The sequence below is a fragment of the Catharus ustulatus genome, chromosome 15 (assembly GCF_009819885.2).
Source record: "Catharus ustulatus isolate bCatUst1 chromosome 15, bCatUst1.pri.v2, whole genome shotgun sequence".
Classification (NCBI taxonomy): domain Eukaryota; kingdom Metazoa; phylum Chordata; class Aves; order Passeriformes; family Turdidae; genus Catharus; species Catharus ustulatus.
In genome coordinates this window covers 4826931-4853163 of record NC_046235.1, presented here as the reverse complement: position 1 = coordinate 4853163, position 26233 = coordinate 4826931, and the positions used below count along the sequence as shown (strand labels likewise).

At 38.3% G+C, this 26233-nt stretch overlaps 1 protein-coding gene across 18 annotated transcripts in view; it reads left to right on the top strand.

Moving 5' to 3' along the window:
• TENM2 (teneurin transmembrane protein 2) overlaps positions 1–26233 on the top strand; it is a 619293-nt gene that overhangs the window by 274092 nt on the left and 318968 nt on the right. For 2 of the 18 annotated variants that reach the window (XM_033073574.2, XM_033073573.2), the window contains exon 1: positions 8213–8730. The exons of the other annotated variants lie outside the window; for them this stretch is intronic. In XM_033073574.2, coding sequence (XP_032929465.1) covers positions 8685–8730 — 46 coding nt within the window. In that variant the 5' untranslated portion in view covers positions 8213–8684. Of the gene's footprint in view, positions 1–8212; positions 8731–26233 lie in introns of those variants that run through there. 18 annotated transcript variants of the gene reach the window in all.

Genomic DNA, 26233 nt, shown 5'->3' with positions numbered 1-26233 from the left:
TCCCGGCAGGCAGGGGCTGCCTGCAGCCTCCTGATGGACTGCCCGGGCAGGGGAAGAGCCGCGGTGTCCCCGCCCAGGGGTCCCTGCAGTGCAGAGCAGTGATTGGGATCACTGGGTCAGCACAGATAATGGGGCACACCTGCCAGCTCTCCACCCCTGCAACCTGGGCCTCCCCAGAGCTGCCCTGTGCAGCCCAAATGCATCTGGGTCACCGTGGCAGCCAGAGTTACACGAGGGTGATGTGAGGCTCCAGAAACGCGAGGCTGTCTGCTGTTTTTCCATGGATGTCATTTCAATGCTGTAAGTAAGAAAAATGCTTGTGTCTTTTGTGTTGGATGGCTTATCCAAAGGACTAAAACTTTCCTCTTGCTGTCTTTCTGGTAAATGTTTGTTTTATCTTGTGGACTTTAGGCATCAGCAGGTGTTGAAAATATTTAAATAACATCCTTTCATTGTTCTTAAAGAACCTCTTGATAAGCATAAAGGAATATTTTCATTCTGGTGAACACCAGAAGATGTGTTGGAACTCCTTAGGCCTTGGATCACACATTACTTATGATGTTAGTATGGGTTTGGCTAATTCTTAACACACTAAGAAGCATTTTGAAAATGAAATTCACAGTACTATGTGCTTCTTCACACATTTTGTTTCTTTGTCATGAACATGTATTGGTTGATAACAATTAATAGTCTGAGAATTTGGCTGACAGCAAACCTGTTAGTTGAAATAAAAACTAGGTGCTACAGTAGAGATAAGGGCAACAGAATGCTGATATTATTCTCTAAGATTTATGCTTTGTCTGGCTTCACTCATATCCTTTATGCTAAAAATTCCCAAAACAGCAGCAGCATAGTATTGCTTTACATTATTAGAGTTACTTTGAAACCTTAATCAGCAGAAAAATCTATAATGAATAAGGTTATGTAAAATTTCATCAGGGATCTAAGTGTTTCTCCATTGAGGTCAAGAAGTACAGTTTAAATGGAGAAAAATGGAGAGAAAAAAAACCCCAACAGGAGGTTCAGGGAAAGAGGAAATGGAGGTTATTAGATAATTTGAACACTCTAAGATTGTTTGCTTTGTTGTTTGGGTTTGTTGCTGTTCAGTGTTTGGGATTGTTGTATTTGTTTGTTTGGTTTTTACAAAACTGTTCTCCTTAATGTTGTGCTTTTGGTGTGCATTAAGATGAGGACTCTCTGAGAAGTGTGTGTAGTGACTGTCATGTTGTATAGTGTAGTCAATATCTATTCCTGGCAGCTTCCAGGGGGCTTTTTTTTAGGTCTTTAGTACCTGAAGTTATACCATTTTATCCCAGATTTCATAAGTAAGGATGAGATAATTGTAAAAGAGCGTTGGCTGGTAAGTAAAGTTTTGAATTGCGTCCGTGATTGTCACAGGAGAGAGTACGTCAAAAATGACAATGCCTGTAATAAACTGGCTGGGTGAAAAATAGTAAAAGTAAAAATAGTTCTCTTCTTTTTGTGTTAATTACTTTTTCACTTTGTCAGAAACTGTTTGTGGGAAAGCTTTTGCTTTAATGAGTCTGTCTCCATAAAGTTGAAGAACATTTCAAATAACAGCCAGATAGTTCACTCATGCTCTTAGTCAGCTCTGTGAAAGATGTGGCACAGTCTCAACTGAGTTTCTATGGAATTAAAATCTGTTTATTCTAAAGAAAAAAAAATCTAAGGGGGGAAAAAAGAAGAATATTATTACTAAATTGGGATCATTCCTAAATACAGCATATTACTTGTTATCGATAATTTTAAGAGAATGAATGTATCTAAGCCATAACTTGCTATTTATAATCTGATCTTGTTGCATTTAAGAACTATGAAAAAACCAGACTTACAATGTGCATTTAATTTTTTTTTACATTTTAATCATCTGTAATGTCATACTCACTTTACATAGCATTTTTAATATGCATATGCTTTTTTGAACATTTCTTCCACTTTTTAACAATATTCTTAAAACACTATATCTTAAAGTTCTCAAGAGTCAATCATGTCAAGCTCCTGCTGTTCCCAACATTCTAATCAGCACTTCACAGTTACCAGTTTTCTTTTCCTTCAGTGTGGTCTTTCTTAGTGGCATGACAGGGATAAAGGTAGGAACAGCTGTTGTGGTTCATGCCACAGGTTCACCAAAACCAGTATCCTATGTCTGATGAGAGCTGAGGAAATGCCACATTAAGGGTGCTTTTCATGCCATGTCAGCCTTGTTAGTGGAATTTTCCTCCATGTGCTGTAGCAAAACAGATGGGGAGTAAACCAAACTTTCCTGAACCTGCCTCCTCTTTTTCTTATCTACTCATTGGCTTGAGTCATAGTCTAGATGCAGCATGAAAGTGCTTAATAAAAGAAGCTCTTGACTCCTGTGGTGAGTGGGACTCTGCATGTGGGGATCATGCAGTGCTTTTTGTAGCCTGTTGTTATGGCATTGCTGCTTTAGCGGTCCCTGCAGTGTTCCTGCTCATTACAGCTCTGGCATACCTGTACAGGAGTGGAAGTCTTCCAAATTCTCAAGGGGTCTTCGAGCTGTAAACTCAGAGGGCTTGACAATTTTGGTTTATGAGATAAGTGGAGTTTTAGGAGGTCTGTTATGGTATAAAAGTCCTCTTGATCATTACATGAAACAACTTGAAGCAGTTAATGAATTGTCAGGTGGTTACTAATAGGGTGTAGGCCTAATCCTGTAAGATCTCTGTGCTACAAATATAGAGAAAAATGGAGTTCTGGGACAAAAATTGTGGATCAGAACACAAGTAAACAGGAGCAAATTTTTTAAAAGACCTTTGTTGCTGTTTTTCACTTCTTCTGTGGTGTCCTGTATTAGAGATAACAGCCATTCTGTTTTCCTCTTGTAACTTTACTCTGAAAATAAAAAATTATTAATTTCCCTGCCTCCATTTTTTGGTCATCTCTTGCAGTTTTTCTGGCATCCTTGGCTTATGGCACAGATAATACTTGGCTCCAGCAGGGCAGCAGGTCTTTGGATCCTGACATAAAAGCAAACCATTTTAAAAGGTTTATAGATTTGATTCTGTGCTTCCACATTATCAAGGAAATGTGCTTGTGTCAAGATCAGCTCACAAAAAGGAAGAGAGTTTTTTGATTACCCTGGTTGTTAGGCAATGACAGCAGTGGCCTTTAAATTTGTTGACATCCTTCTGCTTTTTGCCATCTGTATCATAGGTGTAGCAAAGCAGTGTCTATACAGGCTGGAATTGAATTCACAGCAGAAATAATCTTAGAATAGAACTCAGCCTGAATATAGGTCAAGTTAGTGCATAGGAAACCAACACATCTTCAAAGCTGTGGCTCAGAGAATGCTCAAGGGTATACTTAAGGCATGAATGTTGCATATTAATTCAGGGGACTGGGCAGTAAAACTAGGCTTTGTTCAGTTTCTAAGTGTGTTGCCCTGTACTCTGACATAAATTGTGCAGTCAGTGAAGCTGTGTGCTCTGTTGTCTCACCGTAGATTTGTATTTCATGTAGAGAACTTAAATTACCTAGTTGTGAAGAAAATGCTTTAGGATCCTCACAGTGCTCTCCTGGAAGCCAGCCTTTGTCTTTGCAAGCAGAATGTGCCTGCAGAGCGTGGAGGAGCTCTCAGCCCATGGCAGGAAGAAATCAGGCACACCTGAACCTTGTAGGTAAATTATTCTTTCCATCCCTAATGTTAATTGAGGCGCAGGAGGTTCACGTGAACTGGCTGCCGTACTTTAGATGAAAGTAATCGGTTTACTGCTGGTTTAAAAAATGTAAATCTTCTATGGGAGATTCTTCAGGAATTGTTTGAGGTACTGAGGAGCCTTGAAAGGCCTTAGCATGTGACTATAATTGGAGAAAAAAATTCTAAATGGAAATGTATGAAGCTGACAACAAATTGGTGCCATGGAAGTCTGACTCTTGAAATGTCGTTTTAACTGTATTCCTCTATGGTTTTACAAATAAATACAAGGGTGGGGTGGGATTACATGTCCTTTGAAAATTTTGTACCCAAATAGTCAACATACTGATTATCTCCTATTTTAGTACTTTAGCTGAATTTATAGAAGTACTGGTTCTCGTTCATTCATGAAATTATTGGTTTCAAAACATATTAACACTTATTTTTATGGAATAAGGAAAACTAGAAATTAACTATGTAAATAAAATAATATCTTAGGTATTAGTTATTATCACTTACTGAGCTGACAATGATAGGAATCAAGGATTATTTTCAGTAGCCATTAAGAAATCTGCATGAGTCATTACAAGCTGCTTTTGCTGGGATTTTCTTTTTGTTTCCTTTTCAGAACACTTGGCTATCCCTTCTATCGTGTAACAACAGGCAGTTGTAGATCAATTTGTTCAACCATGCATATAGTGAGTAAGGTTGTACTGTTTGGACCAAATGGAGGTCATAAACAGTTTTAATTTATAATGATGCTATCACATGTATTCAGTTATGCTCAAAAAACAGTGTTTAAGTGGTTTTATTATTCATACCAGCAATAGCATCACAGTTTTTCTTCACCCTGCCATGCTGTTATACCTTAGGCTTGTGCAAGGTCTTTATTTTGTGCCTCTCACTAGTAAAATTTAGTCTAATCCTGATGCTTCTTTTACCACACCAGCTGCATTTCTCATTGTAAATTGGGTTCTGGGAAGTTAAGTATAGGCAATATAAGACACAAGGGATTTTCTTGTATGCTACCTCCCTTCTAGCCTTGTGCTCCTCCTGCTCTTCCTTTATTTCCTCTGAGCAGTGAACAGATCCATTCTAGGGAATGGAGGCTGGGGAGAGATGAAGGGCCATGCCGTGCCCTTATAATTTTTATAGTGCTTGTGGTGTTAGAGATCCAAAGGTATTATTGAAACAGGGCTTTGGGAGAAGAAGAAGGTACATTTTATTAAACCAACAGATGTAACTGAAAAAAAAAAAAAAAAAAGATGCTCTCAGAGACAGTCTGTCTTCAGGTCTGAAACAGAAGAACAAAACCAAAAGGCTGGGAAACTTAATTTGTGTTTGTGTCACCCAAACTAGATAATTGGCAAAGAAAGTCTTTGCTAGATGTAAAATACAGAAGGATATTGCTAAGAGAAAGTGGCCATTGGCCCCTCTGCATAACCAGAGCCTTTCCTTAACTCCAAGGGACTGCAGCAATGAGTGTTTCTGGCCAGTAGTCCCTGTGACAGCTGAGAACACTTTTGTAGTCAAAGACCCTGTGTTTTCCTGAGAGGGTTGTAGGGGATGGGGCTGGATTCATGGGAACAACGCAGTGTGTGGATGTTCTAAAATTGTTCTGTCGCTCCAGAAGTTTGAGGTTGCTGAGGATGCATTTGCATGTGGCCTAAAACACACCCAGGAACAATCCAGATTTCTAGCAGAGTAGACAGATATGGTATCAAGAGGTTTTCTGTGATTAAACTTAAACTTGACTTCCTCAGGTAAGATTGAGGGGAAAACTCTGGTTTAGTTATTTTCACTGTAATGATGGAAGTGTAAGAAAAGGGCTGGCAATCAGCTATTTATATCTCTGCACAAAATGGCATTGCTAGTATGTTTTTGTGTGTAGTTATTTTGTAATGTTCACTGGTGTGATGCTGGTGTGCTCCTGCAGTACTGCTTGAGGAAGCTTAAGTGGAAGCACATTTAAGAGCAGTAAAATACATTTTTCTCATTCATGTTCATCAAAGCCTCGCCTGTCTTATGGAAATATGGCTGATTTATAGAGTTACTTCCATAGGAGAATGACTTGCCTTGCTCACTGGAGCTGTAAGGAGTCAAGCAGTTCAGTATCCAAACACTTTTAGTTCAACTCAAGGTCAGTTCTTTTAGAAAACAATTTATTTTTTTCAAGATATAAGCACATGCTTGGTTTTAGCCACACAGTCTTATGCCTTTCATGAAAGCAAACAAGCTGCATGCATGTTTTCAAGTGTTTTATTGACCTTGGATGCAAATGCATCCATTTGATTCGGTTGTGAATTTGTAGATAGGCCTCTGAGAATGAATAAATACTTCTGGAAGTCTGTATGTACGTATGTGCTTGCATTTCCTGAAATTTGTTGTCATGGATATAATCTAGTACATTGTAAGAGATGTGGAAACTTCTTATCAAGACTTGCATGAGAAAAGCAATTTACCAGTAAGGGTGAGAAAATACAAAATGAATGGGAAACAGGAAAGATCTCTTCCCTAATTGTTCCTGTTACTCATTTTAAGTGTGCACCAGCAGAGGAGCTTCTTACAGCACTTGGGACTTATTTTTGCTTGTTTTCTTTTCAAAAGGTAGTGAGGCAGTTCCTTTAGAGTATTTACTAATAATACTCTTGGAAAAAAGTGCAGTAACTAAACTCATGGGTGTCTGTTTCTCCCTCATCTTTCTGCAAGATGAAATTTCAGGTGGCATTAATTTCCATAAAACAGGAGGCCTTTAAAACAGTGCAAGGAATCCCTTGGACTCCTTACAGCAGCAGAACATGAAGGAATTCTTGATCCATCACACAAACTGCTCTTTTGTTGGGTCAGCTAGAGGTGCATGGATACACATAGAGAGAGATTTAAAATCCCATTGTTCTCATTCATATTTTTATTCTTATGGTAACTTTAAGTTCACATGATGAAGGCTACTTAAAAAGGTTAGTGAGAATCTGATTTTAATGGATCTGTATGTAAGTCAGTGGATTCCCAGTGCCCAAGCCAAGGGACAAAAAAAAAAGAGGTCAAATGCTGAGGCAATCACAAATTTATCAATAGGTTGGGGTTTGCAAGTTTAAAGAGTTGTTTTGCAAGTGTTGCTATACAGATAGGAAAACTGGATTCCATCTGTCCAGAGCTTACTGCAATGTTTTTTTGTGAGATTCTGGAGGCAAACATTCATAGAAAAGCATCGATTCTTACAAGTTTTGTGGTATAATAATGGTATAGAATTACCTGGGGTTGAAACTGACCCTGATTCCCTGATAGTCATTTGTGAACTCATCTTATAACCTCTCTGGAACTGGAAAACCCTTACAAAAGAGGACACCAAGTTCAGTCAGTAAAGCTGTTGAAATACTCTTTTAGGCTACCTGAGTACCTTCAGACCCAGATGCCAGAATGTAGCACTGTGACTTGCATGAGCTACCACAGCACAATTCTGCACAGTCCAGAACTAGATCAGGTTTCCAGCTTAATTTACTGACATTGTCTTTCCTTGTCCCTAATGCAGTTGTGGTGGTAGATCCAATAGCCCAAATAGGGTGCCGCAGCAAAGAAAATACATCTTTTTTTGGTTTGTTCCTACTGCATGTTGGCTCCACGTAAATCCAAGTGTGGGTGTGGGCTTGTGTCAGTTCTGCAGACAAGGACCTTGTGTGCCCTGGGCCAGCTGGCCAATTGCCAGTTGGCATGAAGCCCATTTGCCTTGACCATGTAAAGGTAGAAGGTATAAACAAAGCAAATCACAGAAGCTGCCCTGATATTACATGTTGTAGTTAGGAAAAAAAACTCCTATCAGCCACAGACTCAAACAATCCATATGCAATCCACCCTCATCTTGCACAAAATTGAACCCTACTTGTATGAGGACTTAATGTGTGCATCTTTTCTAGATGGGTAGGAATTCAAAATTAAATTTCAAATTTTAAATTTGGGTTTTAGCTTGTAACTGCTTTTTAAAAACATTGGAAATAGGAATGTGTCTCTGATGCATTTCTTAAAAAATGTAAGTTCTGGGTCAAGTTTCTTCTTCTCCTGCCACTTAGAGCAACTTCATCTAGAAATTCCAGGCTAAATAATACAAAGTGTCTGTAATACCTTTTCTTAAAAACAGATTTATCAACGCTAATATGTTTTGTTGCTATGATAACTCAGTTATCAACATTAAGCATTTGTTCAGTCATTTGTTTATCAGTGGCAGTTTGTTAGTAGTTATAAGTAGAATTCCATCTGCCAGTTAAACTATATTGTAGATTAATGTAGAAATTAGCTCCTGTTTTTGGGGGGCGGGGGGAGGTGTCTCTCCTAATGAATATATGAACTTAATTGCACATAAATGCCTCTCCAGGAGATGGTTGGGGGCATCTCAGGTACACTGCACACGCGTGTGCCAGTCAGGCGCAAACAGGCACACACTGTGATTATCTCAGTTTTCAAACCTGGAAGAGACAAGAATGTGTTGCTAAATGAGAGAGGCAGTATGTCATGCTCACTGAGATAAAAACAGAAGCTGCCAGACACTTTGGCTTTATTCTGCGAATTCTTTGCTTCAAAACTCTCCTCTTTTCTTCCGGCTTATTCTGCCTCCCATTCCCATTCTTCCTCCTTCCCTCGCTGCTGTCGCGATCTCTCTCTCATTGTTCTCTCCCTTTGCCCGTCTTTGATGCACATACGTTGTCACATTTCATTGACTCTCCCCTCTTCTCTGTTCTTACACTCACGCCTAGTGGTGCTTCAGCCAGAGCTCGCAGCCTCTCCGCCGAGTTTTAGTCATGTGTGAAGCTCAGTTTGATCGAGCGCTCCTTTTCTGCCTTTTCGCTCTCGCAAAAGATTAAAAGGTGGCGTCACATCGCTCCCCGGCTTTTTCCCGCAGGAGGGACTTAAAAGGGACAACAAAAACTAATCACTTCCAATAAGCGTTTTCTTGCGAAAAAGGGACTTGGCTGTGCAATTCGAGGCCGGTGCTAAGGATTGGGAAGGCTGGAGGATGCTTCATACTGCTAACAAGGGAAGGAAGCCTTCAACTGAGGCAGGTAAGAAGTGTCTGGATGCGAATGTTGGATGGAGTGCTGGCTCGGAGCAGGGGGTTTCCAGCGTTCTGCAACTGAGGCAGGCAACTGCAGCAAGAGGCAGCATCGGTGGTGTATCAGATTCCTTTTGTTTAAGATGTAAAGTCTGTGCTATAAATTGAATTAGAGATGGGGTTCTGAGGACGCTGTATGCACAATGACTGCTTGTTTCCCCCCCTCCTTTTCTCTCTGTATCAAAATAAATCAGAGAGCCAGCTTTTGTGAAAGCTGGACTTCGCTTAAGGTTAAATTCAGTGCTGAAATCTCAGTGTAAGAAAAGCTTTAGAGTCTTACAACCCTCAGGGACCTTGCATTCTGCAATTTGATTGCAACAGCTCAATAAAAAAATAATAATTCACTTATTTACTATTTATTTTGTAAGGTAAAATCTAGCATTGAGTTTAGGTCTAGGTGAATATGGTTTGTTTGCCTCGTATTTTGTTGGATGAATAGCTATACTCTTTTAGATATACTGTAAAACCTATTTCGTGTTTATGTTTTGTAAATTGAGATTAAGTAGCATCCTGAATGAAATACGTGACTAAAACTCATAAAATGCATCTGTGTTTAGTAAAGCAATCACCAAATTAGAATAATGGATTTATGTCAGTTGTCAAATGGAGTTAACTCTGAAAGTGCTGTCCACAAGTGCACTTGGATTACAATAAAGGGCTTTCTGTTTAACAGTTATTGAGAGGAGCTAATTTATCAGGCAAAGCCTATGAACTTAAGTCTCATAATAATATAAAATTCTATAGCCTAAAGGGTTTGTGGTTTTGGAAAATGTGCCCTTTTATTCTCTATAAAAATGCATTAAGGTTTTATAGGGATTCCAAAGGCAAAAATAATTTTAGTAAGTGCTTTTTATTCACAACTGGAATATTTGACTATTGGGACGCCTGTTTCTGGTCGTCATTTGCTTTGGTGCCTTTTTTTCCCTCCTCACATTTTACAGTTGCTCTCTGTACCAGCAAACTGACTCAAAATAGGAGGAAGGGATTCTGAGCAGCAGTGTTATTCTGAATTTCATCAGTCAAGGATAGTTAGACCATTCTTGGGGCTTTGGAAGAAAGCAAATACTGTGGTAGTGATCGGAGTTATTTGTAAAGTGGAGCACTTGCTGGCTGGCTTTGAGCAGAGCTGGGGAAAGCTAACTTGGTAAGCTGTCATAGAGCAAACATCGTTTGACAGGCAGAATTCCGTGGTGCAGACCTGCAGATGAGCACCCTGCAGAGTGAAATGAATCTGTTTACTTGAGAACTTTGGTCTTTATGCAAGTTCCCCCAAATGGCCGAGTCCTGCCTGCAGCCACCCGAGTGTGCAGTGCCAGCCCCTCTGGATTCCGGCAGCGCTGGTGCTGGGGTGCAGGGGCTGCCTGCACCACTGTGTCACTGCAGGGCACCTCGGCTCAGAGGGACTGTGCCCCAGGCAGGCACTTCGAGCCCTGCTGCTTCCTTCAGTGGTTCTTCATCCATACAGTCATCCTCATACAAAGCGACAGATCCACCCCCCCCCCCAAATGAAGACTTGAAATCAGAAGTTGTAAATGCCTCACTGTTCTGCTGTGGATATTTTTACTTTTTAACTATGGTTTTGCTGAACTTGTTTATTTTTTGGCGTTGGAATTGCCACTCCAGTTCTGTCTCACCTTTCAGAATGTTTCTCTGTGTTCTTCCAAGTTCTTTTTATGCTTCAGTTCTGTTTAAGCACATGTTGGATCAAAGCGAAATTAGGAGTAACTTCTCTTCTCTTCTTCTTCCCAGATGTAATGTGGTACTTTAAATGATATTTTGTGACTTAAATAAAGTCTATCTGAGTATAAATGGTAGATGAATTCTGGTAGGAATTAGTCATGAAGACTTTGAAATGGCAGAAAAGTGGAAGGTTGCAGCTGAGCCACCTTGATGTGCTTGAGCCCAGAATGCAGGGTCTGAATTGCAGAGCATTTATTTCTTGCTTTTGGCATTTGCTAACTCTGCCCTACTAGATGTTAAATGGGTGATGAATAGAAATAGCAGCATTTTACTGATGTTCCAGTAGATGTTGCTGGAGAGCAAAGTTAAGATTATTTCATCTAGAGAAAGAAATGCAGTGAGATTACAAAAACCAAGGAAAAACCTCAAGGCTCTTGGTAGTTCCATAATATGAGATCAATAATTTTTACATCATTATTGTAGGTGCTTTTCCATCTGAAAACCTGAAGAGACATGTGTGCTGAAATCAGGCACATGTAGATACAACCATGTCCCTTTTTTTAAGGTTTTTAGTTTTTAACTTACCTCTTCAAATTTTATCACTATTATTAACACTGTTTCATCTGTGTTTTCTTAGAGGAAGGGCTGAAAGAATGTCCCCAAAAGTTAGGGTTTTGGTTTTCTGTTTTTTGTTTTTTAAATAGAGCCACAAAATACAGATGCTTAATTATAAATTAAGAAAATAAATGCATGCCACCTCAAAATTAGAGTTGTAATACAGTAAAGTTACTTTCCTTTGAAAACAGCAAGAGCTTACCAAACCAACACATAAAAGACAAAAAACCCCTCTTAATTTGTTCCTTATTTAATGTGTACTTTTTTATCTATTAACAATTGTGAGTTACCATCTTCTTATGTGATTAAATTCTGAGAGAAGCACTATGATGAGTCTCAGATCAATAAATTGTAAGCACCTAATGGCAAATGTGTGAATAGAAAACTGTGATGTTCTATGCTAAAACTACTGTTTTAATTAATCTCATAAAATGATAAAGCAGTCCCAGAGGAGTGGAGGATTTTAGTATACAGGCAGTAACTGATGCAATTTCAGGCAACCACTGACCTCTATCTGTGGGAATATTTATTTTTGGAGATGATCATCAACCGTAACTGATTTCAAATTCAAAACTCTAATGTGTGTTGTGTTTCTTTAATCCTAGCTTTTCATGTAAAGTAGGATAAACATGCAAAACTTAGGCTAGTCATGCTAAAAACGTGATCTCTCTGTGTGCAACTGATTTGTACCTTAAATAAAAAAAAAGAATTCTTTGATGACCTTTTAGAGAAGAGAGTTCAGCTTTTAGAATTAAAATTACTATGTTTGACTGAGTTTTGTAATACATAGGAGCATGCCTTTATTTTGTTTGCTACTTAATATATAAGAAAATTTCAACTTCTGCTTATAATTGGGAAAAATGCAGATGGAAAAATGTGTGGCAGATCTCTACAGTCATCTCTCATGTAATTAATGAGCATTGTAGGCTATTTATTTATTGTAGCTTAGATTTAGTATTTTATAGGTTTTTGCAGATGTGTGTGCCAAAATATCTTTAATCTGACAAGCTTTAGATTGGTTGGGGTTGTTGTTGTTTATTTGGTTTGGGGTTTTTTTTCCCATATAGGTTTGCTATTTCTAGTAGGGATTTCCCAAATGTTCTGCTTCTTTAATTTATTGCTCAATTTGTGCATGCACACAAATGTGTACGTGCTAAGGTAATTCCTTAACCTTCAGAAAACTGTGTACTTGACATGCAGAGGAAGTGAAATCGTTCTGCATTTCATGAGTATGGTTTAGGAAATGTAACACTATATGTATGTATTGAATCAGCATGTAATTTTTGTTTTCAAACTTAGTAGCTCCTACTGTTTTAGAAACCATTAGCCATGGCCATTGAATGTGTCTCCACTGGCCATGGCCAAAAGTTCATGAGCACATCCACATGTTTAAATTCTGTGTCACTCAGAAAAATAAACCTGACTGTTTCCAGTGAAAACATCACCAGAATTATGTTCTCATACCTTCCTCACTCTCAGACTTGTCAATTCAATGAAATGGTACATAATTTAGTTTAAAAGATTGTAATATGTCACCAGTTTCTAAAGAGAATTCCCTGTTGAAAACATTGGCAAATTCAGTTTAAAGGCTTATGACACAATACAGCCCTAAGGAATAAACTTTTATCTTTGTATTTCTTAGTTCTCAAAGTGATGAAGAGAAAAGCAAACCTACTTGTATACTGGAATTTTATTTAGGAGAACACTTCTGAAAGCTCAGAATAGCTGCACAGGGTCAATAATTCTGGCCACAATTGAGTTTAGTGCCATATTTCTCAGTAGCAGTAATAGTGTATTTCTAAGTTTGTCTCTGGATGCTTATTTATGTATAAACAATGACAAGAATCTGAATCTGTGTATTTTAATTTTAGCTCATTAGAAATCTAAAAATACTTACCTAGTCTCATATTATTGGAACTGAGGAGGAATATATGTCTAGGAGTCTGCAGTAAGTTATTGAAATATAAAGCTGAGATGTGTACATAGGAAAATGTACTGCAGATAATAGTAATTTCATGACTTATTTGTGAGGCTTGCATTTATATCAGAGGCTGTGATAGTACCAGTAAAGTAGGTAAATAAAAATATGAACCCAGTAATTTTAAAATCCAGAAATAGGATTTGGCAATGAAGTCATCTTAAGAATCTTCTAAAGGAGGACATGGTTGTATATATTTTCCTCATTAATGATGCAGTAACTCCTGAGTAACTCAAAGTATGGGGTGTAAGTTCTTCTGGCTGTATTGTGTAGAATATATTTAGCTAGCACAGTTCTATGCATGCAATTTTTGAAGATACTGAGCTCAGTTGCTATCTATAGCTTATATTGATTTAATAAAATTCAACCTGTAGCTTATAGCTGATTCCAAATCAAATAAAATTTGTATTCTGTTATCACATGAAATATGATTATAACATGGTAAACCATTGCATTAGAGGGCTTTATCCTCCTGCCTTCAAAAATAAATTATTTTTAAAAAGCAAAAAGAACTTTTTAGAGAAAGCTTTTTTGAAGTAGGACATTGTTTTCAGATTGTTCTCCTAAACTTACCATTTTCTGTGAGTTTTCAGAATTAAAATCATATGAAAGTGTCTTATATGTGGGTCTTCTCTATAAAACATTGGAAGGGTTAGAAAACCCAGTATATATTTGCCAGGAATTTTGTTATGAAACTGAATACTGAGTATTTTCAGTATGTGCCTTTGAAATGCCACCTGTTAATTTTGTATATATTTGTGGTAATGCCTCTTGTTGTACTTGACCACACAATACCACCAAGTAATGGCTCTTAACGATGGCAGTTATTCCAACGTTGTTAGGGAAGAACACAGTCTCTTCTGTTCCCCTCATTTCTCCTTGTTACTGGATTAATGTCTATTTTGAATAGATTTTGGTTGACAAATTCAACTCCTTCAGTCCTTTCTGTTTGGTCTAAATGTCAAACCCAACAGAGGCTTTTGTAGAGTTTTTTTTCCTGGCAGCAGAATGGAGGCAAGGAATCTGCTGCAAGATGTTATCGTTTGGTGGGGGAACAAGTGTTGTACTGAGCTGGGAGAGACTGGTCTCCTCTGCAGTAATGTCTGTTTTTCAGTAATTCAGTGTGTCCGACCTGTAGCACTCCCTCCCCAACAGATACTAATGCTAAATGAAACCTGGTTTATCTCAGTATTTATATTGATATTCATAGATGTAGCCTAATTCTGTACATAATGATAAGGTGAGGTGTGCTTGTGTTGGAAGGGCACAAAGAGGAGAGAGGGGAGAAAATAGCAGATTTCTGCAGGAAGGAAAATGTTTCTGAGAACAGTGTGGGATTAAAGTCAAAACTGTAACATCAGATACTGAATGCAGATTTCTCTTAAAGTCAACCTATTGTACTATTGCTCTGGTACATGTGCATGGACATAAATAATGTATATGTGCTATACATATATACATGCAGTCTCTAGAGGTCAGTAGAATGTAAGGAATGGACAGATGTTCAGTTTTCCAGTATGAGACTTCGAGATGCAGCATATCAGTTGTTGCAACCTAGAAAAGATGAATATGTTTCTAATGAAATTTGGAAGTGAAGTAATTAATCAGAGTTAACAAAGAGCTGAATGGAGGAGAATCATGTCTGTTGTGTTGCGGAAATGAGCGTAAATTATTTGTTTTGGGCAAATTCCTGATAAATGCTCATTTGCGTTCTGAGAAACTTGACAGAGATCCAAACCATGATTATTGTATTATAGCTCATTATATTGCATCTCCTTGCTACCTTCTCTGAGAGGATCTTGTAGAATGACTGAAATACAATTTAAAATCGTGTTTTGAGACAGCACGTGTCAAACACAAAGCAAATCAAGGCTCCAGTGTGGGCAATGTATTTTCTCTCCATGTTTACGCTGTTAGCCATGGCCAGCCTTAAGAAATTCATTGTTTCACTCTTGTTCACCACCTTCTAACATGAAATCTTCTGAATTGACCTATCACTTCTGCTTGAAGTTTCTGTTTTCATTTTTAAAACTGTTTTCACACAATCACAGGACCATTTAGGCTGCAAAAGACCTCTAAGATCATTGAGTCCAACTGATCCCCACCCCGTCAGCCAGACCAGAGTACTGAGTGCCACACTCAGCTGTTCCTGCACACCTCCCTGGGCAGCCCCTTCCCGTGCCTGACAGTCCTTTTTGGGAAGAAATTCTTCTTGGTGTCCTAAACATCCCCCGGTGCAGTTTGAGACCACTTCTCCCTGTCCTGTTGATGGTTCCTCGGGAGCAGAGCCTGATCTCCCTGGGTGCACCCTCCTGCCAGGGAGCTGTGCAGAGCCAGAAGGTCCCCCCCGAGCCTCCTTCTCTCCAGGATAAACACCCCAGCTCCCTCACATGACTGACTCCAGACTCTCTTCTGCAGCCCCATTCCTTCTCTGGACATGCTCAAGCACTACATTGTCTAGACTCAAATGAAATCCTGACTCCAGTCAGGCTGAGTCACAATGACACATATGTATTGTTGTATTGTGAACAGTGTGGTTAGATTTAAGTGGCGTTACATGTTAAATTTACATGTTAAATATATATAGATATATACATAAAGGTCCTTATAAATCAATGGTTAAATTAATGGTTCGTATGCTCTGTTTCTCTCCCTAATAAGGCTTTTTGGGTGGTATTTGACATCTTCTTTCTGTTCATCTTGTAGTTCTGCTTTGCATTGTAAAATATTGATAGGACAATCCCTGTCATGGAATTAGTTAGATCGTCAATTCTCTTTTTACTTGCCTTCTGGTTATTTTTGTTAGTTTGCCTGGAAGCTATGCTTCAAAAATCTCTGTGATCTCCCTAGATATTGTGGAAGGCATCTTTCAAAGTAGTTTACAAAACTTGTTTTAATAGTGAGCTAAACAGAGTCAATTTTTGCAGGAATCACTCTGGTTTCCTTTTCCCACTGTCCTTTGAGTATATTGAAAAATTTATTTAAGCATTAGATGTGACAAAATTAAGGTGTGGAAGTGGATCTCAAACTTCAGTGGATCTACTTCTGGAGAAACAGGAAAACTACCAGCTCAGTTTGTCTTAAATTTATGCTTTTAACATAACACTGTGTCAGTAATAAAATATGTACTTGGATTCATTATTAATACATCGTGATAAATAGTGAATATGCATTGATGTTAATAAAGTCTAATAGTTCTCCCCATAAACAGCACATAAAACTTTGAAGATCAGCCTGGTTCTGGTGTGCGAAGTTGCAATATCTGATTATGTGAAAACATCACCTCTGAAGATGGTGAAGAACTAGTTCCTCAATTTGAAATAATGGCTGGCCTTGGATTTAGTTGGTTTATGATGATGTATTTTGCTTTCCTGTTGTTTGTATGATTAGGCACAAATGCAATGGTCCATATTTTTAGACACAGTGGCTCTTCCCTACCTAACTGAGAACTGTTAATGTTTCTGGGAACAAAACTGAGTTTCAGAATTACCTTTTCTAAAAAAACATCAGTTGTCATTGGGATTTTTTCCCCCCTTTAAGAAGTATAAGCAAAAGCATAGTGAAAAGGTGGGGATTAGATCCAGCAGCACTAATGGTGGAGGTGTATCCTTGGTTTCAGGAAATGTAAAAAGTTAATTGTTCTTTATATTCCCAGTCAGTTACATAAGGGAATGGGGAATTACTGGATACAGCAAAAATAGAGATAAGATGATGCTTTTTTAAAAGGACATTTGCCCTTCAAAAATATATAAACCACTGTTTTTAAAGAATAGTAAACAGCAGGTAGTGTTTGTAATGTACACTCTATGTTTCAAGGCATGCTATTAGAAAATGCTGGGTTCCTTTGAGTCTACAGCCTAGTAGGCAATCCAGTTGTAGGTAATTATAATATTAAAGAATTGTCTGTGTAATTATCTATGATTGTGGGGGACTCGATTTCATTACTCAGTTTGTTCCGTAGTTCTTTGAGTATTTTATTTCTTTGTGAGAAGAGGTCTTTGCTTAGAAAACAGGACGAAAGTTCTTGGCTTCTCTACAACAAACACCACAGAACTCTCAATTATGTTCAAACTTGAGTAACCATGAGATCTGGATATAGAGAAATATGAAATGACAGTAATAACCAGTATCACTGTAAAATTACAAATTATTTCAATTTAAGTTATTTCATTTTTCTACACACATTTTTAAAGTCTGTCACCATAAGCTGTTGACTTCATCTTGAATGCATTCTTCAGTCTTGACAGTTGAGGATTTGTTAATACTAAATCAGTAATTGTTGGCTTTGAAGAGGGATCCAGCATCTTCAGCAGGAGCTTATTAAACTGTAAAATATGGATTGCCTTTACCCTAATGGCCTCTGAATCCTATTACCATCCCATTAGAGAGTGTGGGATTTTAGTAATTCTGTTGTTGTTTTCAGTGGGCAGCAAGTACAATGGGGAAGGGCAGGGGTTAATGCAATTCATCTCCTGTAATAGTGTAACAGCGAGTCCTTTATCATTCCATGGGAGTCTTTTCCTTCCTGCAGGGAAAGTGTCTGCAGCCAGAACTAGTGCCCGACGCCCAAAAACCCCACCAAAACCCCTTGAGATTTCCTTCATTAGCACCACTTTGTAAACACAATGGAAGGGAGTAAGTTGATAAATAGGTGCCAAGTAGGCTATGCTCTAGAAGAATTTTCAGTTGCTATCATTGTGCCTTGAAGCATATTAAAAAACCTCCTCAAACAAGATAATTATATTTTTAATTCTTTATTTGCATCAATGCCGTGAAATTCTGATTGGTTTCCAAATATATGAAAGCACCTTATTCCTTTCCCTATAAATTCAGTGTGAAAAGTGCAAACCAAAATGTGAAGCAAACGGGGAGAAAACGAGTGGTAGAGTATGAGTGAAACTTCTCTACATTAAATGATGGCTGCTTATTTTGATCTGCATAAGCTACCTCCAATGACAGTAAGTTTTACTAGAGGAATAATTACTTTAAGTAGAAGGAAATGTGAAGCATTAGTAGTTATTAAGAGAGAGCAGAAGGAGGGTTTGTCTGCCTTCAGTTGTGCACAACGCCAATATGTAACATTTTTCAGCACCTGATATGATTTTTTTTTTCCCATGTGTTCTATGGAGATTGATTTGACAGCTAAATTCCAAATGCTAGAGGCAACTTGCTTGTGATTTCAGAACAGGTTCAAAAAGGGGAAGATTTCAAACAGATATTGCAGGTTCAGCTGAGAGGGACTTGTCAGGGTAACTTTTCAGATAAACAATATCTGATACACTGATGTGCATGCCCTTTGAGTTGGGGTTAGTTTGATTCATGAGATGCTTCTAGATGATAATTTTCTTTTCAAATAGAGATAAAATGGATTGTTGGGGCAGTTACTTTACCATTATTTATTTATTTTAAAAAATTAGAAGATATTTTTATGGATTGGAGTTTTCATAACTAGTTTTCCTTTGGTTTTTTTCAGTGTTTGTATTTGGTTCAGCTGTTGTGTTACCTACAAATACATTTGGCTTTATTATGAGCAACCAGGATCTTGTGTACAAACAGTGAGAATGGCTAGAGCAGAATCTGATAGAAGGGAGATGGGCGACTCCTGCTTAAAGCATAATGAGTAAAGGTCATGTGAGCAGTCTTTTATGTCCTACCTGTATTTATTTATGCCTTTTGCATGTCTGGCAACAGAGCCCAAGAAAGCAAAGGAGAGATTTCTTTATATAGAAGCAAGATCTTTGAGATCAATTGCTCTATAAAAACTGGTCAATTCATCTTTGCAGTTTTACCTCGTTAAGTTTGTGGGCCCTTGCAGTTCTTGCACATGCACACTTGCTCATGTGTGTTTTCTGACACTGGTGATGCTGAGTCTTGGAGAGAATTGATTGGTTACCTCCTGGTCTTTCTGCATTCATTCCTGACCAAAATGGAATATCACAATTGCTCCCCCTTCCCATGAGTGCTGGAAAGAGAGAGCTCCAATTCATCTGCTGTGGGAGTTGCACATGGATAATTTGCTTTCTTAAACTATAAAATCAGGGACCAGTAACCCAGTTTCTTTCCTGTGGAATAGATAGGTTCTCTTTTACAGGCAGTGAAATTTAAATGCCTTGCAGTGTGCTGTACAAGTAGGTCAGTGTTATAGCTGGAACCAAGTCAACTGATTTGTCAGAAAGCTATTTTCCCTCCTGAAAGCACCCTCTTCTTGACCTTGCATTGGGTACAGTCCATGTAGGTCAGTCTAGTTCTGTTAAGCGTTGAAAAAGTCTGTGGGAAGGTATGATCTGCTTCCTTGAGTTAATAATCTAATTATAGCCTACTTACAGAAAGCTGTAGTATCTAAATATTTTAAGGGTTTTCTTCTTGCTTATGAACAAACTTAAACAAGAGTCTACTAGAAGAAATGTGCTTGCTTTAGAAAAGAGTTGTGTTCTGCAAAATCTCAGAATGAATCTTTGTTCTAGTCAGTAGGACCTAGGTGATAACAATAAAATGAGGGAAGGATATACTTCATTTTTTTGTTTAGGTTTTGTTTTAATTTCAAAAAGGCTAAAGTCTTTCAGAACATAGTAAACCAAAAAATCACAAATTAGCTGTACTGGTAGGAATCCCAATTAATTTGCAGACTGATGTATGAAAATTATGGGGATCAATAAACAAGATTTGACAATAAACATGTTCTAAAAAAAAACATTTTAATCACAAAATTGTAACCAAGAGCAGCATTGCAATACTTCTGCTCACACTTTTGGGTGCACTGGGAAATGTGCATCATGACCATCGGAGGAGTTTGGCTGCCTCATGCAGGTGCAAAGCACAGTGTGTGCTGGAGTGGGCCAGGACCATCTGAAAAGCTCATGTTTTTCAGGGATGTAATGTCCAATAGAGACGTGAATTATCTCACTGCTGTGGCCTTCAGCCTTGCTGCATTTGGATAATGCTGTTTTGTGTATCCAGCAGGGTGGTGCAGCCACTGTGATCACTGGAGATGTGTCAGTAGGCTTGTGTGGTTTACTTCCTATACAACCAAGTTCTAATTTTAAACCCTTATTTCATGCTGGATTGTGTTCTGTAGTGCCACAGCTTGTTAGGAATATAGTTAGTAGAAGGCCTTTTCTGCAGAAGGCCTCTCATTGCAAATTTTGTTTCAAAGCTACACTGTTATATTTTGTTTATATGGTTTTTAAGTGCTGACTTAGAATACATTGCATACTGGGAAGTGCTAGCTTGGATTTATGGGTTTTGGGGGTTGTTTTTCAAGTACAAGTTTTATTTTGATTTAAGTATGTTGTGATTAAACTGAAACTATATAAAGAAACCCAAACTTTAAAACATTTAATTAAGTTTATTTTAGTTTGGTTTTTGCATCTGAAAGCTGAGCTTGTACTGTAAGTACTAAAATTAATCTGCCATCAAAATCATATTGTTTAAACATTTGACATATGCCAGAGAGGTGGAGAGGGGAAACAACAAGCAAATAAAACATTTGTGCCAAAGAGCTGCTTTTTAAATTAGCAAACAACATTGGTGTCTCATCCCAAATAAGGAAGCTGAATCTAATAAAGCATGCAGTATTTTTATTTTAATCTGTAGAATTAAAATGGGGAAACACTCAGCAAAGGTGGAAGTAGCCAAACAGAGAGGTTAAGAATTGTATTGTCAGGAATGAAATAAATTTGATGCAGATTTAGTTGTCAGTTGTTAAATCCCGGACTAATAAGTGAAAGGTTGCAATCTAGTTTCTGTAATGTAATGAAACAGTGTACCTGGCTATTGAAGATCATCGATCTAATTAGTAGTTGTTCTTTTGAATTGAAATTTGTTTCTCTGTGGGCTTGGTAACATTTTTATTGTACTTTAAATTGGCTCAAGAGGAAAATTGAAATCTAAACAAGTAGGCTTTTCAAAGTCCTTTCAGACCTCCCCAAAAAAATCTGACTGCTGGAAGGACCTTTCTGCAGCTGTTACTAAACAGTTCTTTATTTCAATGTCCGAAGAAAAAGTCTTTCCAGATACAGCCTCAGTTGCATGGGTTTGAATGGAGGATGGAGGCTCAGAATGCAGGACTGCTGAGGGCAGTGCCTGGATGTGACCTGCTGCCTCCAGGAGCACTTCAGGGGCTGCCCTGTGCTCTTCTTCATGTGCTTGGCTGAGTCATTTTGTCTGCAATGGACATGTAAGCTAAGCAAGATGATCTGCTGTTGTTTGGATCACAGGTTTGCTCTTGGTCACATTGGAAACAACTTCCTTTCAAGAACTAATTTGGGGAGGATAGAGCCTTGTTATGCAAAGAAAGGTAACATGAAAGGTTGAGCTTATTATCTAAGAAACCCCCCCGTAAATTAATTCTTGCTTTCAATTTCTTTATCCTGGCATACCACATGGGGGAAAAGCCAATAAGCTAATTGAGTCAGGATTATCTTTGTTCTAGCTGTAAGCCAACAGAAATTTCTGTTATTTTTCTGAAAAGGTCTGCTAAGGTAATGTCAGGATTGAAAGGTGTCATCCTGCTCCTGCCTCCCACCCCCTGCTGTTTTAAACAGCAGGAGCTGCAGTTTCACACTGATCAGTTAAAAAGTCCAACCTGAAAACTCCGGGAGATCTTTTCCCAGGGATGTTTATTTGAAATTGATGTTTTGAGGGCAGAAAAATCATCTGCCCACCTACAATTCTATTAATAAATAAGAAATGGTGATTAGTTTTAGAGAATTTTTGTGTGCTGGTGACGAGCTAACAATCTTTTCACTGAAATGTTCAAACTGGAGTCCTTTTGAGCTCAAGTTAACTGATCAGTGTGATTGGACTTTTCAGATATTTTGGCAAAGGACATCAGTCTCTGTTCATGTTTTCCCATGTCAAACCCCAATGACTTTACATCTCTTTTCTGATTGTGGCACTTTAGCACTGTTTACCAACCATACTTTTGCCAAGTGCAACTTGTTTGGTTTCTTGCTTAAAATTTCTCATGAGTTTATGTAAGCAGGGAGCCTTTCTGGCCTCAGAGTGGAATTTTCATTATTTTTATATCATTCTTGATGCTCTGAATTCATTCAGGGTTGTGTAGTGCAATATCCTTTTTGCAAAGTAGAAGTGCTTCCTATGCAATCTCAGCACTGTGTTCCAAACTCATGCTCAGCTGCAGGTTTTGTACAATATGTTTGCAATACCTGTATATTAAACTAGAGCTCTCCAGATATCAATAATTCTGTGTGGTTGCACATGTAGAGTGTTTTAATATTTATTCCTTCGCTGCCTTCTGATGAAAAAAAACCCTTTCAACTACATTAACAAAAAGCCTGTCTGCATCAGTTGTACTTTTTAAATGAAAACATTGAGTTGAATTTATGAATGAATTTGTATTCTGGTAACTCTGGCGTTTGTGAGACAAAAGTGACACTGACTGAAGCAAAATATGTGATTCAGAGAGAAGGTTTGACTATTCCAGACACTTCTGACTCTGTGAAAGCCAGACATTGCATAGACTTTTATATAATGCCAATGTTCTGACCATCAGAAAGTGGAAGAGTCTCTGTTGGCTTCCCCACTATAATCTTTTTACTCACCCCACCCCCAGTGTGTATTTTAAGTACAAATACTGCTGTCCTAGTACATAATTGTAAAACAATGTTCTAATATGTTCCTTTTACTTAACAAAATTGTCAGCACAAGTTTATGTTAACCACTTACAAAATCCCTCTGTATGTATATGGAGAAAGTGGTACATAGAAATTAGAGACCAGATTTATAAAATGAGAATTGGGGGAATTGGCAATTCCTTTTCAGTCTGAAGCCTGCTATTTCAAAGTGTTTATTCTGATCAGCCCTATATAGATTTAAATCCCTCTCTCAATGTTTTCATTTTCATTCTTCATTGCAATTTTGAAGGCACCTTTCAACTAGTAGAGAATTAATTTGTTCTTTTGTGTGTGAGGGCACTGGGATGATACATAGTCTTATTTTCCCCCTGTCCCATTTGCTGACTGCAAAAGAATGGAATGTACCAGTGGCTGGTTTGATATGACAGAAAGGAAAAGCTGCAGCTCTACTGGCACTACAGTAAATTGGAAGGGAAGGGGCTCTTTCTGTAGCAGAAGTGTGTTCTGGTACAAGCTGGCATTGCTGGCTGTGTGGGACTTTGCCTCCAGGAAACGCTCCTGTGCTGTGCTGGCTTTCCCCCCAAGTTCAGGTTAAAAGTTGGGAGTTGTGGTGAAGTCCCTGCAGTACATTTGTACTGCTGCTAGTTTTTGTCTGATATGTTGTGTATTAGCTTACAGATATAATCCTGATAAAAGATACATCCTTTGTCTCTGTGACAGAGTTTAGGGAAAGGGAAAAGAAATGGAGAAAAAGCAAACAAACACCAAATACGGGCATTGTTGTGCTGTGCAGCAGAACTGTGGAATTTGTGGCTGTAGGGAAAATCTTCATCTCATGCCTGAAACTAAGATTTAAAGGGATCTTTTTGTCAGACTTTGTTTTCATTGTTTGTCATACTCCAATCCATTGACAACACTTTCCCACACATCCAGCAAACTGTAGGACCTTGCTTGGTAAACACATGAGGAATTGTTTTTCTGTTTAGGAAACTGTATGCTTCTAAGGTTTTGGGAGTTTTTTCAAGGTCTTTAACATCAAATTAGCAAAAATAAAAGGTGTATTAAAATCATTAGAGAGAGTGAATTCCTGCTTTTACGTGAGCTCAATTTTCTCCTGTGCTAAGTCTCCTGAGATCTGTAGACAGTGCCAAGATAACATTGGCACCATTTTCTTATTGCCATGGTGATCTTCAGCTCTGCTGAATACTCAAGGGAGACTATGGTATTTTAAAGCAAGTAGAATTTTGGTAATTAAAAAGGCTGGAAGGAAGGATCTTTCTAAATTTTCCCAGCTTGGGTAAATAAGGATAATGAATTATGTCTGAATAGGGAAGTTATTAGTCTGCTTTACTTGATTAGTACAGAGTATTAGTTAACTGAAAAGGCTCAGAGGGTCGGAGTGGGGCAGGTGTGATCTCCAGTGTCCATCAGTGCTCAGTCTCCAGCTGGGGTCTGGAGCGATTGCCCCGAGCAGCGGCTGTGCCTGCAGGAACAGCGCTGCCCTTTGTGGGAGCAGGATTGCCAGGAGCCCTGCTCCTCCTGTCTGCACTGGGAATTGAGGGCACAAATACATTCCAGAAGATTTTCAGATTAAGGCTCTTGCTTGGAAGTTGGACTCCTCCTTTGTAGGCTCTTTTATTAAATGCCAGTTTTGCACTTCACTGATGCAGTGAATTTTTCAGGCTCTCCATCCTTTTTCTGTCACGTCCCAGTTTTCATTTCTCTCCGGCTACAGCATGAGTCAGCATTTGGGATCGTTTTATGATACTCTGATATTCCCTTCACTTTTTTGTTTTCCTTTCTCTTTTATGACCCTTTCAAGCTCACCAATCAGTACAGAGGCAATGCAAAGTGTGCAGACAGTAGGGATGGTGAGACAGACACCTGTTACACTGATATGTTGGGATCAGGAAAAAAGTTACAAAATCTTTTGTGCTAGCACGATTTCAGCCCATTATTTCAGGTCACTAGACCTTCAGCACCAGTAGCTGTTTCTGCAAAGCTGTGTATTGTCTTGAACATTTTTTGCAAAATATGCTTTTGGCAAGGAAATAAGCATTTAAAGTGAAACTTAAATTGTTTTGTGCAAATTTAGATAATTTGTCAGAAACGTAAATTATTGTGTCAATTCTTTTAAACTCATTCTATCCATATGCTTTTACCCATTATTATCTCTTCATACTGCTTGTGATTTGGGACAGGGGCATTCTTAAATTCTTTTCATAATATATGGTATTTAATTTCATTTAGTTGCAAAGTGAAAAAAGCAAGTTGGATTCTCCTTCAGTGCTCAGTTTAGTCATGGCACACCTGAAAGCTGCCCATTATTCTTATTAAGTGTTAAAAGAGATTTCAGTCCATTTTATATGATAAAAACCAATTTCCTTATCAAGCCAGATTTTAAGGCTTGCTGAAGCTGAGCTCAAGCTGCCCTGGTGACTTTAGAAATGTATAAATGTGGTTCTTGCAAAACAGAATCAGTCTGCAGCTCCATATTGATACTGTGAGATTGTGAAGAAAACTTATTTTAAAGATTTGGGAATAAACAGGAAATTTGTATTTGGTGTCCAAAGTGTACATGCATATTTAGTGTTTCTCTTATTTGGATATGTCCTCAAAAATATCTGTATCCAGGGGGTTGGCTTAGCTCCTTCAGTGATCTCCAGGTTGGAGCTCTGGAACAACATTGCTACTGTGGATGTGAAGGTTTGGCAGCTTTGCACAATCTTCAGCACAGGCACTGAATGAAAAAAAAAAACCAAAAACAAAACTAGTGGCATTCTGGGGGGAGTACAAAGCAGGTGTTGTGCATGTGTGCAGACACCCACCCTGACCCCCAGCTCATCTGGGGCTCCTGATCCACAGTGGATGCTGCTGCCTCCTCCCCACCTGTGCCAAGATGTGCAACAAACACCACAGCTCCACTGCTGAAGGGGTAGGTGGATTTAGACAGCTCTGTATCAGCTCCTGAGGACACAGAGTAACTTTCCCCAAATGGTTCAGTCTCTAATTAGTGGGCTCAGAGCCCTGCCAAGAAATGTATTTCTGGCAGAGCTCCACTTCACTGAGTGGGTCAGGATTTTGCTGATTTTTACTACTGTACTCTATATGTGATGGATTTTGTTCAACTGTATGTAATTCCCTGGTCTTTTTGTTTTGTCATATCAGCACATGTAAATTTAATCTTTGATGGGGTAATCTTTACAGGGTTTGGTTTTTTTGTTTTGGTGGGATTTCAGTTTTGTGGTGGGTTTATGTATTTTCAAATATTTTAATGGAAGCATCCATTTAGGTAAATTAGAAGCTTCAAATCTTTTTTTACTTACTTGCATTGGTCTTTTTATTATTTAAAGACCACACGCTAACTATGCTCTAAATTTACCTTCTTTTAAAAAGGATAAACCTATTACTTGCCTGGCTCTGAGCAAGGATTACAGGAAATAAACAATCCCAAGTCTATCTAGTTATTTTTAGCTTAACTATGCTACTTTTCTTTTTATTTCAGTTCAAGATGAGATGAGAACTGCAAATAGCCTAAATTAGTCTGTAGCATTTATATCTTGTTAAGTTTCCTGCTTTGGAAA